General features: G+C 39.7%; 1 protein-coding gene across 1 annotated transcript; it reads right to left on the bottom strand.

Moving 5' to 3' along the window:
- On the bottom strand, nt 1-16265 carry LOC132906971 (dynein axonemal heavy chain 7). Its single transcript, XM_060959667.1, has 29 exons — nt 15911-16265; nt 15196-15669; nt 14456-14836; nt 13912-14348; nt 13721-13836; nt 12920-13647; nt 12055-12712; nt 11659-11853; nt 11395-11526; nt 10265-11320; nt 9678-9855; nt 9439-9604; nt 8178-9183; nt 7429-7617; nt 6241-7319; nt 5930-6121; nt 5647-5873; nt 4893-5263; nt 4491-4671; nt 3787-4085; nt 3531-3695; nt 3150-3390; nt 2638-2927; nt 2542-2559; nt 2432-2452; nt 1807-2044; nt 1584-1735; nt 729-1010; nt 1-441 (listed from the first exon to the last, which is right to left on the bottom strand). The coding sequence occupies exons 1-29, from the start codon at nt 16126-16128 to the stop codon at nt 235-237; spliced, it is 9897 nt and encodes a 3298-aa protein (XP_060815650.1). The 5' UTR covers nt 16129-16265; the 3' UTR covers nt 1-234.
- Nucleotides 16266-17606: the final 1341 nt, after the last annotated feature.

The raw sequence follows: 17606 nt of genomic DNA, 5'->3' as shown, positions 1-17606 counted from the left end.
TCCGACTATTTTTATCGCGATAAGGAGGACGATAAGCGAGAAAACGGCCCGATCGACGGGCTCTCTTCGACAATCGAATTAACGTACGATGCTTCTGATCGCTTCGTCGGGATTGAACACCAAATTCAATTATATCATCGATAAGGACAAGTATGCCGATGGTCGACGAGATATACGGCTGCATGATACATAAATGGAAGATAGTATAATCGTTGTTCCAATGGGACGATAGGTTTAATCGGACAATTGGCAGATCATGGCTACGCCACGCAGAATCCAATGCTCCGGTGGATGGTCCGTCGGGAGCCATATGGCGATTACGAAGTTCGTCGAGTGGCCAGTTGTCGACAGAACACCTTTTCTCTCCGTGGTCTTGTACACTGGACAGGTATATGTGTATCTTTCCTCCACATCTTCCTTTTTCATCGGTATCAGCCAAATCTGCCGGAACGAACGCGACAGATTGTAGGACGAATTCAATTATACGCTTGCTTGGCGAAGAAAATACAGGAAACAAGAGAATGAGATTTTGAAGAAAAACAAACAGATAGAAAAATCTAAAAGTACAAGAATCGTTTCTTTTATTTGCTTTCGGAGACTTTTTCAGTGTATGAGATAGATAGTAACCAGCATATCGATAAGATATCAAAGAAGAAGTAAAACTGTTTTTGATTTGCTTTTAGAGATATCTGAGTATAAATAAGTCAAAGGTAAGAAAACGTACTTACATAGGGAACAACGTCGTACAAAATTTTCGGTAATGATTCGTCAAGTTTCATCGTGCTCGTGTTGAAACGAGCTCCATCGAGAAATAGACCGTAAATATAAACACCATCGGTTGGTGGTTCAGGGAAAACAGTCTCCTTCAAAGGGACGAAGTCGTAGACGAGCAAATCTATCGGTATCGAATATTTCCTCGCGTAGTTCTGTTGTGCGCCAGTAAGAAACGCCTGTGTGAAGTAGAAACCAGAGATCCAGAAGGTTGTCGGTGGTCCTTCATCGTACCATAACTGCAGCGAAAAACAAATAATATAGAATGTCTCGAAAAGAAAGTATTATTTCCATCGAATCACTATTGATATCCTAAAACGAAAACTTCTTGCTAAAATATCTTCAATCTACAGTTTCATAAAGAAATAGAGAAGTATTTGAGCACTTACTATAAAAAGAACTTTTGAGATTGGATATATATTAATGTATGTCTATATTTTCGGATTTGTTTCAAACCCTAACAGCATAATGGTGACAGTGATGTCTCATTACATCGCTAATAAAATTACATGAAGTTTAATATAACACATGTAATATATTCAAAGAAATTTAGTATAGCGAGTGACCAAATATTTTCTCAAGTCATTCTATAGTACTTTGTTAGAATCTTAGACTATCTATCAAATGGAACAATTTATAAGGCAAAATAGCACAGACAAATAGTGCCTTGGAAAGAATATTCAAAGATTCATAAAATTTCGAACATCGCGTGAAAATGTTTCCTAAAAATATGTACGTAATTACATTTCCCATTACGAGATCGCTGTGATAGATAGTCAAAGATCTTTCGCACGGTATATACGTGCAGATACCTGAAGAAAAGCGAGCCTCTTCAAGAAATCCTGTATATAACTGCCTAGCGGCTTCAACGATGGATAAGAGTTCCTCATCCACATCTTCGATATCTTTCCAGTAATTATCGATACGTAGACCTCCTCGAGGTCCGGGTTCATGATCACCAGACCTTAGATTAAGTTCACGAAGCCGTGAAAAATCGATAGACACCGGCTGGCCGTCACAAGCTTAGCCGTTTACCTTTGATCGCCTTCTGAACATTTATGAGGCTATTCCTGATCGTTTGCAGAAGCTTGTTGAATCTTCCCATTTCCTGGACTAGCACCGTGTTCATGCTTTGATTATATAACGTTGGATATTTCTCGAGTGCATCCACCAGATCGAAGTCGTCGGGCAACTTTGACAGAATATCAGACGCTACACCGTAGACGATCTCGTCGGGTGATTTTCCTACGTCTGTTTCCGTTTCTCCCGTGTCCTAATTGGAGGACGGAGCAACACAGGGTCTCGTTAGTCGTCCGCACGATTCGTCACGCAGAATACATTTAAGGAACCCTATTATATTTTGTGAAACACGAGGCGAGCCGAGGCGACCGCGTACACGCCTTAATTGTCTCGAAATTAATGAACGAAGATAATGATAACGACCGACCCGTGATACCAACAACCGAGATTTTCCGCAACGAAAGTGGCGAATATTTTTGATACAGATCGTGTTCACCATAAACCAAACTACGAATCTTCAGACTTACGATAGATACTAGAAAATGATGCTTTAATAATCAATACATTTAATAAGATTTAATAACTTTTCGCTATGAAAATTCATAGAATAATCGAAGTACGCATAACAAAGTGGTATTACCTTTCTCTTCGACTTTTTCAGCTAAGCAAGCATGAGATATATGAATAATAGAATAACAGTATATATTTATTATTTACAGTTTGAATGAATTTGGTTTCAGTATCACTTACTTTAATATCCTGAATAGACTGCAGGATGAAACACGATATAATATTAAGACATCAAATTTCCATATGAAAATCAAGTTTCATAATAGTAAACCTCACCTGCGTTGCCAATAAGGAAGACAACATCAATGTAGTCTCCTGCTGATCCTTAATGATATCCGCATTGTCGTTCATTCCAAAGACACTAGGAGCAGTGGTCATTGGAAAAGATCTAATATATTCAAGAAATTCGTCATGATCACTGACTTCAGGTACATAGTATATACCACTAGGATCGAATAGGTGTTCCTTCTGTGCAATGACTTCCATACAATAAAACTTCACAAGAATCGTATTTAAAGTTCTCCTATCCCATTCGTCTGTCACGCGACCGCCATAATTACATTCGCCTACGAGACAAATTAATTTTGAGTGAGAATTGAATTTTCTAAAACAGTACACGATATTCAACAATACAATTCCTTGATGAAAATTGACTAGGAAATATTTCAAATAGTATTTTACGTTGGTGCAATGTTGGCCCTAAATGGGTTCTTTTAAAAAGAAAAAAAGAAAAAGAGTTTAACCACTCAACTAACAAGTTTAACAAAGTCTAACAATTAATGCGATACCTGTTAAGTATTTCAAAGCCGTAAACTGAACGTCATCGTACTGATCCAAGAAGATTCGCAATTGCAGCGCACTGATCCGTAGGTCGGTCTCGTTGAACTCATATTGATTATTCCAACCGATCGGCCCAAATTTCCTGCGTTCTTGAACAATCGCGTGGAAAAAGCACAAGGAAAAAAGTAGCTTCTTGAAAGCCTCATTTTGCTTGCAAGTCTCGAAGAATTCCTCATCGCATATTGGGTCCTTACGAACGAAGCAAGTATCAAGTATTGACATATGATTTTAAAAATGGTATACGCTTCCGAAGATTTTATAAAATTCGGAACAATTATTTTTCGAAAACAGTATTAGAAACACTGTGAGTCGTATTTCTTTTACATTACCTGTAAAAAAGATCTGATTATATTTGCTCTCAGTCCTTTCGGTGGCTCGTTGGTCATTTTCACACCATTCTGAAGGACGCTAACTGGAAAATGCTCCACTGGATAACTTGTCAGCCATAATCGGAAATCTGGATGCACAGTTCCAGGTGTGAAGCTTTCACAAATCTAGAAAAAGATTTTTCTCTCTCGCCTTTCAAATTTCTTGCTCCATCATACCATTCTGCCGCTTAATGGTCAGCCAACAATTCGGTAATACCTTTTCCAAGTGTGGCATAAAACTCTTGGCAAGGTGACAGTTCTGTAGAACCACCCAGGTACCATTTTTCACTCCCTCGTCGATTAGCTGGGCGGCGATAACTCCTTGCCCTTGACCCAAAGAGAGGGAGAACAATCGGTTTGTACCGAAACCTTGATCGTCGGCAAATTTCAGTAGAACCGCCATAGGATCGGCGCCAGGCGTTAACACGAATATGAGGGGACTGCAGGAATATGAATCCGCGAACGACGATACCAGGTCGAAGGGCGGTGGCTCGATGTACTGTTGTCCCAGTTGTTCTACCACGAATTAATCGAAAATCGTTCGCCTTAATACGAAGCTTCGATATAGCGTAATACCAAACCATTTCTTTATTTCTGTCTTCATCTTTATTTTAATATATCTACATTTATATTACTATTTTATTTTGTCCTCATCTTTATTTTAATATATCTACATTTATATTACTATTTTTCTATATATAGCGAGTCACGAAAATATTTGAATTATTTATTATATATTTAGGGATATGTTGTACGCTATATAAAACTTTTTGAATTTTGGTTCGCGTCGTAATGAAATACGATTGTTATGAATAGTCGTGAATTATAATTTTCGAAATATTCAAAATATCGCGTGCATGAATTCTTCTTGACAAATATGTAAGCAACGATGCGACGTATTTTTACATGAAGATTTTTCACCTTCTACAAATTGCTGGACGGCTGGCACAACTTTGTCAGGACGCATACATCGCAGCACGATCATTCTCTCGAAAGGGTTGAGCTTGTCGTAAGGCGCGGGGAACGTTAAAGTGTGAGGCTCCATATGATCAAAGATGGCTTTCCAATCATTCAGCGTTGTCTCGAATGCGTTTTGAAATCCCTAAACGAAAGAAAAACGAATTAGTTACGAAAATGTATAACTATACTCAATGGTAATAGTATAACGTACAGTCTTTGAATTCGAACTACGAAGTACGAATCGGTCATGATGAAATGTTCGATATAACTCGGACAATAAGAATTTATTTTTTAGAACTGTGACCAATCGGGAATACTAAGATGTCGAACATAGGTGTCTTACTGTACCACGTTTTATCGTACCATAAACCCTGGAATATTATTCAAACGGCACAACTCGTCCCAGGATTTCGAGGGTAGCCATTTCGTGGGATTTGCGAAAGGATTCTCAAGGCCAACGCCGCCGGTCAACAGAAACATCCATTGGGGCATCGAGAGTCGTCCCTGCTTATTCAGCAGGTTCACCGAAAGCAGCAGCGAGAATAAAAGCTTGTCCTTCTCGAACAACGACCGACATATGTTCACGTAAAGTGAGTAGGTGAAGTGCTTCGTGAGGTCCTTCAGTCGTTGCTGAATGTCTTCGACCCGTTCCGTGTTGTCGATCGTGCTATTGAACAGATTCACGAACCAGGCCAGAGAGTATTGATACATCGGATCAATGTTCGCCAGAACAGCTAGAGAAAATTTTATTCAATTAAGATTGATTCAATTTTCTTTTGAATCTGCCAAGACACTCCAGTGTCCAGACTTAAATTCATCATACAAACGAAGTCAAGGAGATGCTACGACTCAAAATATTACATCGCTATATGTAAAATACTTTTTCAAATAAAACTTTAAGTAGACCTAGTTTCTTCAAATATCATACGAGTCGATTCGCTTTAATACGATTGATAATCAACAACGTGATAAAATTTGTACTTCACAAGTATTCAATCTCGAGTTTTTCAAAAATGGAGCTTCCAACGCAATTTTATTATTCTCGATTTCCGTCTTATTTTGAACCATAGAATCTGCCTTATTGCACTTATACAGTAAAACGCGTAGTGTGTGTTACCAATCGTGAAGAAAAGAACGGTGCTGTAAGCAGCTATGGGCGTGTACTCCAATCTTGCAGCGTCGATAGACTTTTCCGTAATCTCAGCTGCCGTTTGTTTCGTGACTATCTCATCAGAAAGAGTCTTGGATGAACTAAGTACACTAATCGCTGTTTCATCCTCGAGAATATTTCCTTCTGCTGTCGACAGAACTTCCAGAATTTCGTCTTCGATCTCCTTCAGTTTCCTACGAAATAAAGTCGTTGGCGAAGATTGAAGAAATGTAATAAAACGTTAATGTACTTCTTGTTGGCGGCTCCTTGGACGATTAGCTGATTCTTCTCAGACTCCAAGTCTGGCCTTTCTTTGGCTACCACAATACCGAGGAGCTGATCTTCCAGGCCTATCGGCGTGATCATGAAATTCAGTAGCGTTACCTTAACTGCTACCTCTGGTAAATAGTGAGGATTGCGTAATTTGGTTGTAATGTAAAACCTGTAAAAAAGAAAGATAAGTAAAATTTATTCCACTCAACAGTATACGAATTAATATATCAGACAGTGTCGCAATTGTTTTCGAGTAAATAAATGTTATTTATTTAGAATAAAATCTACCGGAAATTGGCAGAGTACTCGATGACAGAATCCCCAACCTTGATACATTCCGCGCCACCAGACTTAAATGTTTGTTTCATCAAGAGCGGTTCCAAGGCAGCATCAAGCTCTTCGCCCACATTCTCTAACAAAACTGGCTGCCCAAACTGTATAGCATTTTCTAACACTCTCATATAATCAGTCTGCGACAATCTAATAACATGAATATTATTGTCCTTCTCCATATTCTTCACCCATTTGTTAGCCTGGCCCTGAGGATCGATCATCAGGGGCCATCGTCGAGAATTCGTAACAATTATCGCGTTATCTACCGAGAACAAATCACTCGGCAAACCAAAAATATTCCAGGACCGTATCAACACAGGATCACCTAGAATCTGAGTAAGCTGATAGTCCTTCGTACAAATTACTTCCAAATCGGTGCAAATCTGCACCCAGTTGTCGATTTGTTGCTGTCTATACTGAGTGGTGAACACTCCTAAATAGGCCACGATCCCAGAGCCGATGAGAATGTCTCCCGTCAGCTTGTAATAACGTTCGCCCAGTTCCTTCGCAGTATCGGACCATCTGGTGTACTCTCCCCCTAAGCCGCCAATCAGCTCCCTGGCTCTCCTTAATCTTGCCTCGCACTCGTTCACTTCGTCCGTCATCGCCTGGTACTCCGCTCTTCGTTTAGCCAACAGCTCCTCCAGCTTCGCCAACCTGTCACGCACTTCTTGGAGCTGACTTCTCTTCAAGTTCAATTGCCTCATGGCCTCATTGTAGTCGGCCTCCGCCAAGGCCAGCGCTTGCTTCTTCGGAGCCACGATCTTCGCCACTTTGTCGTACTCTGACAGAGCGAAGACCCATCTACAGAGACCTTCACAGGCGGTAGAAACCTGTCTGATCCGTTCTGGATCGAAGTTTGGATTTGTTAAGATAGTGGTGCGGATCTTCGTCATGATCCTTTCTGGAATGTTGTCCTTATCGAACATTAATAAGGATTCGAGGAATTTCATGTCGCTCAATATGCGAAGAGATGGCTTCCAATAATCATCTATAACTCCATCTGGAGTCTTAACCTTCTCCGGTTTCACGTCCTAATAGGATAGAATTTGTATGGATCATGTTTTTATTCTTTTGATAAGCAGGGTTTGAATAAGTACATCTTTGTGGAGATTGAGTTTAGTTTGAAGTTGAAGATCGAACCTTTAAAATGCAAACTGCTTCCATCACCAATCGAACACCGGCTGGCGGTCGTTTCATGGATCGCACGATTTGAATATCCTGAGGAGTCAGAGTGTTCAAGGCATCGTTCGCCGCGTTTAATATCGGCATCACTTCTTGCAGATCGGCGTCGCATTCTGCGCGTATGGCGTTCGCTTCGTTCGCGACGACCTAGAAATTCGAACATTCTGCTTTTAAAAAATACTACAATGGAATTTACGTCCACGTACCGAGTTCCATGCATCCGACATACCGAACGAAAGTCATTTTTATTACGAGCTCCACGATTTTCGTATTTCAAAATCTCATTAATATTAACAGAGTGCAAGCATACGTTGTGGAAGTAATTTCAGCAGAAGTTATTAGAAACCGTGGAAAACATGAAATCCTTTTTACTGAGAGAAAACTACTTAAATAACATCGCCGTAATTAACGTTTGTGTCTTAATATTTCAAATTTAAAAGATATGTAGATTTCTGGAACTGTATGCGAATAAATGACAAACATACTTCAAATTATTCGCAATTATCAGTAAAAACGTATATTTACTTTGTTCTCTAGTATTTTCATACCTCGAGGTCTCACTAATATCAGCATAACGTAAAGATGCATAACGGAAGGAATTCGAGGAGTAATTAGAAACCGTGAACAAAGGTGGAGTGGCCTTTACAGGGCGGAAGCTTCCTAAATAAAATCGAGTGACTGTGATCTTTAAGCCGGCAACACCTTACCATGGCAGCCTCTTCGTCCCTCTTGACAACTTGCTCCATGGCAGCTACCTCCTCGCTTTCCCTTTGAACGTCGAGAAACATGGCCTCCACGTCCTTAGCGGCGACAAGGAGCTTCGGTTGCAGCGCGACTAAAATCTCTTGCATCTTCTCCACTTGCCTGTGAGTACTGTCCAACTTTTCCAAGCCAGCTTCGTACCTTTTTTTCCCATCGAGCGCTTCCTTCCTCTTTTTTGCGAGCAGGTCCTTGAAAGTGTTGATGAGCTCCAGGTATGAGGTAGGCGTAACGTAATTGTACCTCTTTGACTTCCTCAGGAACTCCTTTGTCAACTCCTGCGTGGACATATGAAAGAATTGGCACATCTCGATGCAGGCATCACGTTCCTTCTCCGTTAGATCGATTTCGCCCAAGAATTTAGTCGCCACAGCGAGCAATGCGTCCTCAGGCCAAGGTTGCAGCCAATCTATCGTGCAACAATTCACCAATGCCGGAAATTTTCGAATTCTGATACGAAAATTGTCACCAATAGGCGACATGGTGACCACGATATGCAAGTGTTCGCGAACAGTTTGAACGAAGAAATTGAACAAAGCCACGGGGCTGCCGTCTGTCTGCAAGGATCTGTCTCTCTGACGATCGATCACTCGCATCTTCTCGCAAATATCAGATACCTCATCAGGTGCAAATATGTTAGGAACCTCTCCGGAATTTAAAAGATTGCTAATGTCTTCCAGGAAGGTCTCTTCTTTAATTTGTGTATCCAAAAACAGGAAAGCTGTATGCAGATCGCTGGCTGCGCTCTTTTTTAGGATGTCTTTTACGTCTTCGTGCCATTCGTATAGACCATACTGTTGAGACATTTCCACTTGAAACAATTCGTAATCTGAGATGTGAGCTGCTAATTTCGTTAACGATTGGCGCCCCGAACCGCCCACTCCGATTAATAACGCGTGACTTCGAGGCTGCATCATTATGCGACAGATCTTTGATAGATGTTCTACGGCGAATCTAGAAGGCAAAATAAAATAGAAAAATTGCAGAGATATCTGGGAAAGGGATCTATAAGAGAAAATGATGAACTAAGGGAATTATGATTTAACGCTATTTAGTTTTAAAAAATATAACACAGAACGAGATAGGTGATAATCGAATAGTGCAAGTAATATTTCTATGATAAATATTACTAGACCTATAAACCCTTTTTTCAGAAAGCTCCTCAATTTTCATCGTTTTTTACTTAAAATATACGCAACCGAGTAAAACCTGAAAAGAACGAGATTCATCGGTGTCCTCGAAATGGAATTATATTCAGCGAGATATTCTTCAGCTACGATTGCCAAGTGGTCTAAATCCTCCACTTCGGAATATAGCTTTTTATCCGCCAATGTATCGTAGAAGTCACAATAAATCAGATTTCGAAGCTCTACTTCTGTCACCTAATTACGATTAAAGAAGATTATGGAGACAGTGATATTTAAAAACCTTGCGTATTAGAAGAAAACGTACTGTGCCAGATCTAGCAGTAAGTAAATCTTGAAACAGGTGGTCCAGATTGTCATCCATATATTCTAACATGGTCCTTCGTATCTGCTCGACGAGCCACTTAATATCATGGTCATCTACCAACCGATCACCATAAACGCGCAACACTTCGTGTACCCAGAGACGCTTTAAACTCGCCTTAAAACATTATGTCGGTCAGGAAATATTATGTAGTTCTCATACATATTTATGAATCGTAACCGTCAAAATTGGATATATTTATTTGGAGCATTATGTTATCATTACGTTGATAACAAAACACAAAGAAATTTATCTCTAATTCCATTGAAGACTATAAGCTGCTGAAAAAGTTGAGTTTGATTTACGTTACAAAAATAGGGACCTTTAGGATCATCTTAACGTTAATGCAAACGTGTAACCATGTTAATATCATTAGAATATCGAACTTCCAACGTCAGTAGAAGACACATAAGACTACGAATAGTCATACAGGTCATATTAGAATTTAAAAGCTTAAGATCGTTCTTCGTAACCCTACAACATATCATAGAATAAAACAGAAATTTATCCGCAAATAAATACTTACAGGTTTAGTGACACTTTCAGGCGTACACAGTAGCACTCCTTGAATCACTCTGGAAAAATCTCGTAAGTTGAACAAATAATGACATTTGGCCGGCGTCGGTAGAAGATGCACTCTAGTTTCTTTATAAACATCCAAGGTTCCGCTGACGATGTACTCGACACTAGGAAAGTAATAGTCCGGAAATTCCTTGCTCGTAAAGTGCCATGTCACGATAGTGGAGAAGATGGTGTTGAGAACGTCATCGGAGAATTCGGAAATTCCTAGGGTAAAGAAGTGTCTCTTGAACCGTAGCGTGACGTCCAATCCGCTGGATGGAGGACCCATCGCGCAAACCAGCTGAACGTCCACCAGTTGTATAGGCGTCACTTCCTTCAAATCGTACCACGTCCAATGGTCCAGCCATTGCCTCAACAACTCTATAGGTGGCTGTGCTCCGTACTCTTCCTTCTGTGGCATGGAGATATCGTCCACGAATACAACCCAGTACTTTCCTGGAGGAGCTCCATATAGTCCCTTCTTTCGTCTGTCCAATTTGTTCATGATGATCTCTTGGGTCTGATTGGCAGTAGTTTGCGCGGAGAATATTACGAAAAGAGGTTTAAAAATTTCTGGGTCGTTCTTCTTCAATAAAAACTCCATGATGTACACGGATTTCCCGGTACCCGTCGGACCGACCAAAAGGATAGGTTTTTGGTGACAAATTAACAGTTTAAACAGATGAAAGTAACGAACAGTTTCTATCGTGGGTACGATTATCTGATTCATTGGTATGTCTTTTGGTATTACTGGGACGTCTTTTAGATCATCCATCCAAGGTCTCCATTTGCCTCTACCTTCTTTGATGTATTTATAATCGAACACCAAACCTGTCATTGGTAAATTTACTACGTATGGTTTCGATGGATCGGTGGTTTCTTCGGAAACATTGAAACGTTCTCTGACATCGGCGGGGAATTCTCTCTCTGTTAATGCTCTAAAAAGATCGCTGAAGCATTCACGGGAGTCCACCATCAACGTGCCGCCTAACGCCCAGATACAAGAAAAGAAGAAGCAACCCTGAAACACCCTTGATACTCGTCAGTTTCTCTTTCTTCGATAGAAAAGGCTTGACAATGTAAATATTTATGTACCTCCACTTGTGCCCTTAAATCTAGATCTGTTAGAGTTTGGAGATACTTCTCGTCATGATACTCGTCGAGGAAACAATCGAATAAGTATGTCACAGACCTAACCATATTAGCATCTTGCATTGTTATTAATTCCTGAAGGTAAAATTAAAAACACGTGAAAATAAGAATAATACCAGGGCTTCCTTACACGATAATTTGTTAAATGATAATATTAGCAAATTGGCAAGTTTATTTTAATTGATTTATAAGTGACATCTTTCGAACCTTGACTCCCCAACGAAGCAGATGCAAGAGTGGAGGACAAAACCTCATGTACATCTCGTGCAAATGGTTTTTAAGATGCTCCGTAAAAGACAATGGTAAAGTGTTCAACCACGAGAGCAAAATTGGTTTCCAACCTAAACTAATTGGTTCCATGTAAATCATACCGCATCTTGATACTGTGGCAGGTGACGCGACCTATATCGATCGTAATAATTAGACTATGAGCTTTCGTTCCAATCTAAATTTTTATGAACGAAGCTAGAGAAGTAGAGTCTCAATAGAAATTTGTTTCGCTCTATAAATATCATATACTGCCGCTTATAAATATTATGGCTTACAAAAGAAATAGACAAAACACTTTAAGTAAAGAGGACAGGATACATTTCATTAGGCTACCTCCAAGTCCATAGGCTCGAAAATTAAGTTCGTGGTGGGCGCTAGCTGGATAATTTCCCCGGAGGTCAGGCAGAGCTTTTTATTGTCATCCAGGACAGTATTCATGTTCTCAATCCACAGGGCGTCGACCGGCCCATCGAAGACCAACCATTTCCTATTCAGGTTGGTGGAAGTCGCGAAAGCTCTGTAACTGACAGCAAGCACGCCGTCGCTCCATTCGTGCGAGGCCGGGTCGAACTGACCGTATAATTGACCCATGGTGATCGCCTTTGGATTGATAACGGTTATCTCCACCCGGTGTTCGTCCATCAGCTTCCGTTCCTCTAACAAACCAAGACAATCGGCCAATATTCTATAAGCCGAGGTTTTCCCTCCAAATGGTAGGCCAACGATCATGAAACCGTGTCTGACGATCATCATCTCATAGATCTGCTGTATCTTCTCCAAAAAGAAATCAGTACATTGAATATTAGCAGCGGCACACGCATCCATCGTACACGCGTTTAAGTGAGTATAATCTGGCGGTGGAAGAACGACTCCGGGAAACAAATCTGAAGCGATGCCTTCGAAGAGAGGCAGATCGTGAACCAAAAATTTTGGCAGGTTAACATCTAATATGCTTCTTAGCATGAGGATGTCTTCAGACTCGTTAGGATACCTGATCAAGAATCATAATAATTATAATCCGAATTAGAAAAGTTATAGTGTAAGAATTAATATCTTATCTTAAATGATTTTGAGGCACGAATAACTATTATAAATGATCGAAATTTTCTGATTACGGGAAATCAAATATGGCGGAATTTTTCTTAATGAAATTTTTCGCAAAAGTTTTAAAAGTAATCGTCACATTCGATTCTCGTACCTGAGCTTTAAATTGCCAGCTGCAACGAGGACAGATTTCACTGCCCTCATACCATAATCGTAATGATGCTGACTGCTCAACTGCTCGGAGCAAAGTCTGTAAGCTGTGACGATTTTTACAGCTAGTGGTCTACCGTTATAAAAGCCATAGGAGTATAGCGTGTTCTCGGCGATCAGCGCGTAATCCGGCACCATCATGGCCACGGGACGGAACAATGCCTTTAGATTGTCCGGCAACTCTGATCTCCCTGCGTAACCCGGATTCATCGTGATAAAAATGGCGCACGTTGGATCTAAAAAGATCTCCGTGCCTTCGAATACGATCTTCTCAGCGCCGCTGTTTATCGCTCGTTGAATCGTTAAAATTTGTTGCGCTACTACTGATAACACTTCGAGATCGATTCGATTGAATTCGTCAAAACAAGACCAGGCGCCGCAAGAAGCTAATCCTTTGAAGAATTTTCCTAATGCGAGGTAATCGAGGCCTTCGGAACAATTAAAGACGACGCACTGTTTTGCTACTGCTTTAGCCAGATCTTTCGTTGTCTCTGTTTTACCAGTTCCGGCGGGTCCCTCTGGTGCACCGCCTAGATGAAGGCTCAAAGCGCCGAATAGAGTTCGATAACATCTATCTGTTAAGGGAGTGATTACTAATCTTGAAGAATTGCCAAGGTACTCGTAACCATAACGTTGCTGTGAATTTATCATGTAAGCCCACATGTTCTCTTCCTGAAATAAATATTTTTAATAATAATCTTGCTATTAAAAGATTTTTCTTTATTTTGTATGAAGTCAGCCTGACCAGCCAATAGTAACGCAAGTGACACAACCATTTGAAATCGGTGTTCTTGATCACTTTCTCCTGGTAAAGCGACGCAAGCACGTCTTTCCCATGGACATCCAGCGTAACTAAAGCTTCTAGAATTGTAAATCTATGTATTATATTATGTACTAAGAAAATTATACTAAGAAGTATAACTTATGAATAATCACCAAGAGTGATACGATTTTGTTTCGAGAGTTTGCCTCTGATTAACGATATAATGTCGTTCAGTTCTGCCTGACATTGATCCAAGTATCTCTTCATCCCTTGAACACCGTACGGCATCGATTCCTCTATACGTAAAGTCCAGTATGTTTTACCAACGCAAAGAATCGTTTGTCCTGGCCATTCCAGCACCCAGACCTTCCTCGATTTGGTAGGATACGCCTGGATCGCTAGCAGCACCTCATTACGTATACTTTTTCGCATAACCGTTTCTAATTCGATCAACCATTTCTCTACTTGTCCTCTGGCAGCAGCTGTGGATATCGTCTCTATCAGTCGAACCTCTTCGTCCTCTGTCGATATCATAGCGACCACCTCGAGGTCCTCGCTAAAATGTAATCTATGTATTCCCTCGAAACATTTCTTTAGATGTGGCTGAACCCTGAAACAAATGGTTATAAATATTTCAAAATATTTTATTTCAACAATAACACAATCGTATATAGTTGATTAATTTTTCCGAATCGAGTTAATAGCAGTTTTTATTACCGAGTCGGATCCTTAGTTTCAGAGAGAATTTCCAGCAACTCGTCGTTAGACAGGAAAAAGAATCTCGGGAAGAAGAGTCGTTTTCTTTCGAGGTAATCATTCAGACCCTTTTGAATGTCTTCTAGTAATCCGTAGCTCTTCTTTAGCCGCTCTAACATTTTATCGATTTCGACGACCACGAAAACGCGAGGATCCACGTGGACGGTCTTCATAATGTCACGCCAAGTTTTATCCACCGCGGAAAATTTTCTTCCTTCCTCTGGCATCTGTTGCTGTATATCCGGCGATGTGAAGATCGGCTCCAGGTACATCCAGATCGCCTGCACGCGTAGCCATTGGTCCAGAATATCTTGCAGCAAATGAAGTTTGTACTCCCATCTCCTGTTTTGTAGCGTTAGGTCGTTAAATTCCGATCATACTCGCAATATCTAGTATCGCTTGGAAAAGTAATAGATCGTAAAAATATTTTACACTCCAATTATCCGTAACAAGATGTTAAAAACTGTTGACGATCTATGTTTCATAGGCTGTAAGAGCCAAAAACTTTTTACAACAGGTATTAGTCAACTGAGAAATAGGTAGACACACAAAAAGTGAATGAAAATGTTAAAAACACTTGTTAAATTATTTTTCTTTTTGCAAAACCAACAGAACCCCCTTGGATCTATCTAATATTTTGTATATCATGAATACTACTATACTATAATAGTTCTAGCGTCAATTTTCATTAATTTTCTTACAGTATCCTTGCTTCAAAGGGTTTTATGTTCGGCGAATTCTTGATAGTAACTGTCCTAATGATGTGATCGTCTAAAAGAAGTTGTATATCGTCGACACCAGCGATGACGTAGGTACCAGTATCCTTGAAAGGGTTCACCGTAAAGTATAAATCGGCCCAATCCTTCTCCATCTTATCCATGGCTCTTTCCAAGGTTGCTTCCTTCGACGCGTTGTCCGAGATGCTCTCGAATTGGCTGACGTATATGCCTAAATTCATGTCCAGAATCTTCGCCAATGTTAAATCGGGATCAACTTTTATCGGAATGTTTATGATCTCCGAAATTTGCTCCCAATGACGATCCTTTAATCCGGGATTACCAAGCGTAAAAACGATCGGCATGTATTCCCTGAAGTCCTCGATTTTTTCCCGGACACTGGCTGCTAGCTGCTTCAAAGCTGGCTCTTGAAAACTTCTCTCCAGCTTATAAATCGTTCTGTTCGTGCAAACAGTTTTCATTAACCATTACTTGTCGGAAAAATATACGTTCTATCTTTATTGCTAAATAATTCTTAAGGAATATAGGAGAATAACTTGAATTCTAATTATAATAAGTTATTCGAACTTTCAGAAACATGAACATCGAAACAGAAGCTAAGGAAAGTCAATTTGTTTCGATCACTAAATATTCTAACAAGTAGATAATATTATAACGATTGCATAGTAAATATATCGACCTGAATGCGTATCCTACGTCGTTATCGATGTCCTCCGGATTATAAGAACCGATCATCGAGTTTAACCACTTATCCTGCTTGGTCAAAAAGTCACAAATTGCGTCAAAGAGTAGTTTGAAGGGTTTCAGTTGATCAGCGATCTGTTTACGACGTGGATATTGCGTTATGTCCCAGCCAAACGATGCTTCTTCTTCGTTAAACTTATCGATCTTCTCCATGGCGGCGATCAGTCGGTTCTCTAAAGTCTGTGCCCTTCTCTGATATTTGTACACTTCTCCTATATCTCCCCAATGTTGAATCTCGTCCACCTGTTTCGCGTAAGACTCCAATTCCTCCTCGAACCTAAGATACCTAACTATTGAAACAAGAAACAATTTCAATAATTGTCAATTTCCTCGAACACGTTTTTTCTCTTCTTATTAGTCAAGTTACTTGACTAATTTGAAGAAGATATTAGCACCTTTTAATGCGTGCTGGAACTCCAGCGTCTTAATCGCAACGATGCTTTCGTTCTCTTCCAAAATTTGTGGTACCTTGTGGTACCATTGAAACGCTTCGTTATTTGTGACTATCTCGATGTCAGTTAGAAGACGATAGTCGGTCAGTAACAAAATATGTTCGATTATTTTGTAGAGGTTCTGCTCCAAGGTCTTAAAAGTTACTTCTCTGTTTACCTTAATGAAGTTTTTAAGCTCCACAAGTTCGACTGTGTTGGCGGGCGTGCTCAAGGCACGTTCAGATATGCTTTGATATCGTTCTGTAACACTAAACCGGGTTTGCCATTATTTTATCGTGGAAGTGCGAATAGATTCATCGTTGTTGGTTAAAGTAATTTGACACTCACTTCCTGGCCATATCTTGATACCTCTCGACGAGCGTATCGATGAGAAGACATTTTATTCGACAAGTGTTATCGACGATTGTTTCGATGAATATTTTTCGCGATACCTTGAACAATCCAGTAAAAACTGTCCTTTCAATTTCGACAGGAAAGTTCATCATGAGATTATGGTAATGTTTTATTGGTTCGTTGTAATCCTCTAATTTTTTGCTCTCGTCTCTTATAAATCGTTCCACTCTATAATACTCGTCATCATTGTATAAATATTCGTATCTGTAATAAGGATACGAATATATGATAATAAATATTATTAACAGTAATACAAATTAATGGACAGTGACCATTGTGTACACCGGTATAGAAAACAGAAATAAATGGTACAGGCAGCAAAGCAAACAACACATGATTAATTGTAGCGATTTATCAGGATAATCAGATATTATATAAACAGAAATTATAAGTTAATATATAATAAAGATGAAAATTAGAATTTGCAATGAGTATCAGTGATTTATAATTACATTTGTAATTCCATTAATATCTGTTCTGGAATAAGCTTTTCTCGATCGATTAAGTCAATGATTTCCTGCTTCAGTTTTTGCACTCTGGATTCCTCTATATGTGGCTAGAAAGCATTTTTAAATTTATATGTACGTATTCACCTACGTTAGATATATCATAAAAATATAATAAAGGGAAATTTATACTTTTAAAAAACCTTGTTCGCCAGACCAATCTAAATAAAGCTGAGTTTCTAATTTTTCGAAATTTCTAACTGCTTCACATAGCTCATCCAGGATACTGCAAAGGATTTCTTTAAATTTTTCGAAGGATGGATCGAAAGCCAACTGCTTA

The sequence above is a fragment of the Bombus pascuorum genome, chromosome 5 (genome assembly GCF_905332965.1).
Source record: "Bombus pascuorum chromosome 5, iyBomPasc1.1, whole genome shotgun sequence".
Lineage (NCBI taxonomy): Eukaryota > Metazoa > Arthropoda > Insecta > Hymenoptera > Apidae > Bombus > Bombus pascuorum.
Note: the sequence above shows the minus strand (reverse complement) of the source record. Positions and strands in the feature narration are given on the sequence as shown.

Bases quoted from the DNA above. Each gene is read 5' to 3' on its own strand.
- LOC132906971 (XM_060959667.1), bottom strand. From the start codon at position 16,128: ATGGAGAAGATCGATAAGTTTAACGAAGAAGAAGCATCGTTTGGCTGG. The intron at 14,349-14,455 runs GTAATAAAAACT...CATTTGTTTCAG, and splicing joins GAAACTAAGGATCCGACTCG to GGTTCAGCCACATCTAAAGA. The intron at 11,854-12,054 runs GTAGCCTAATGA...CGATCGATATAG, and splicing joins TCGAGCCTATGGACTTGGAG to GTCGCGTCACCTGCCACAGT.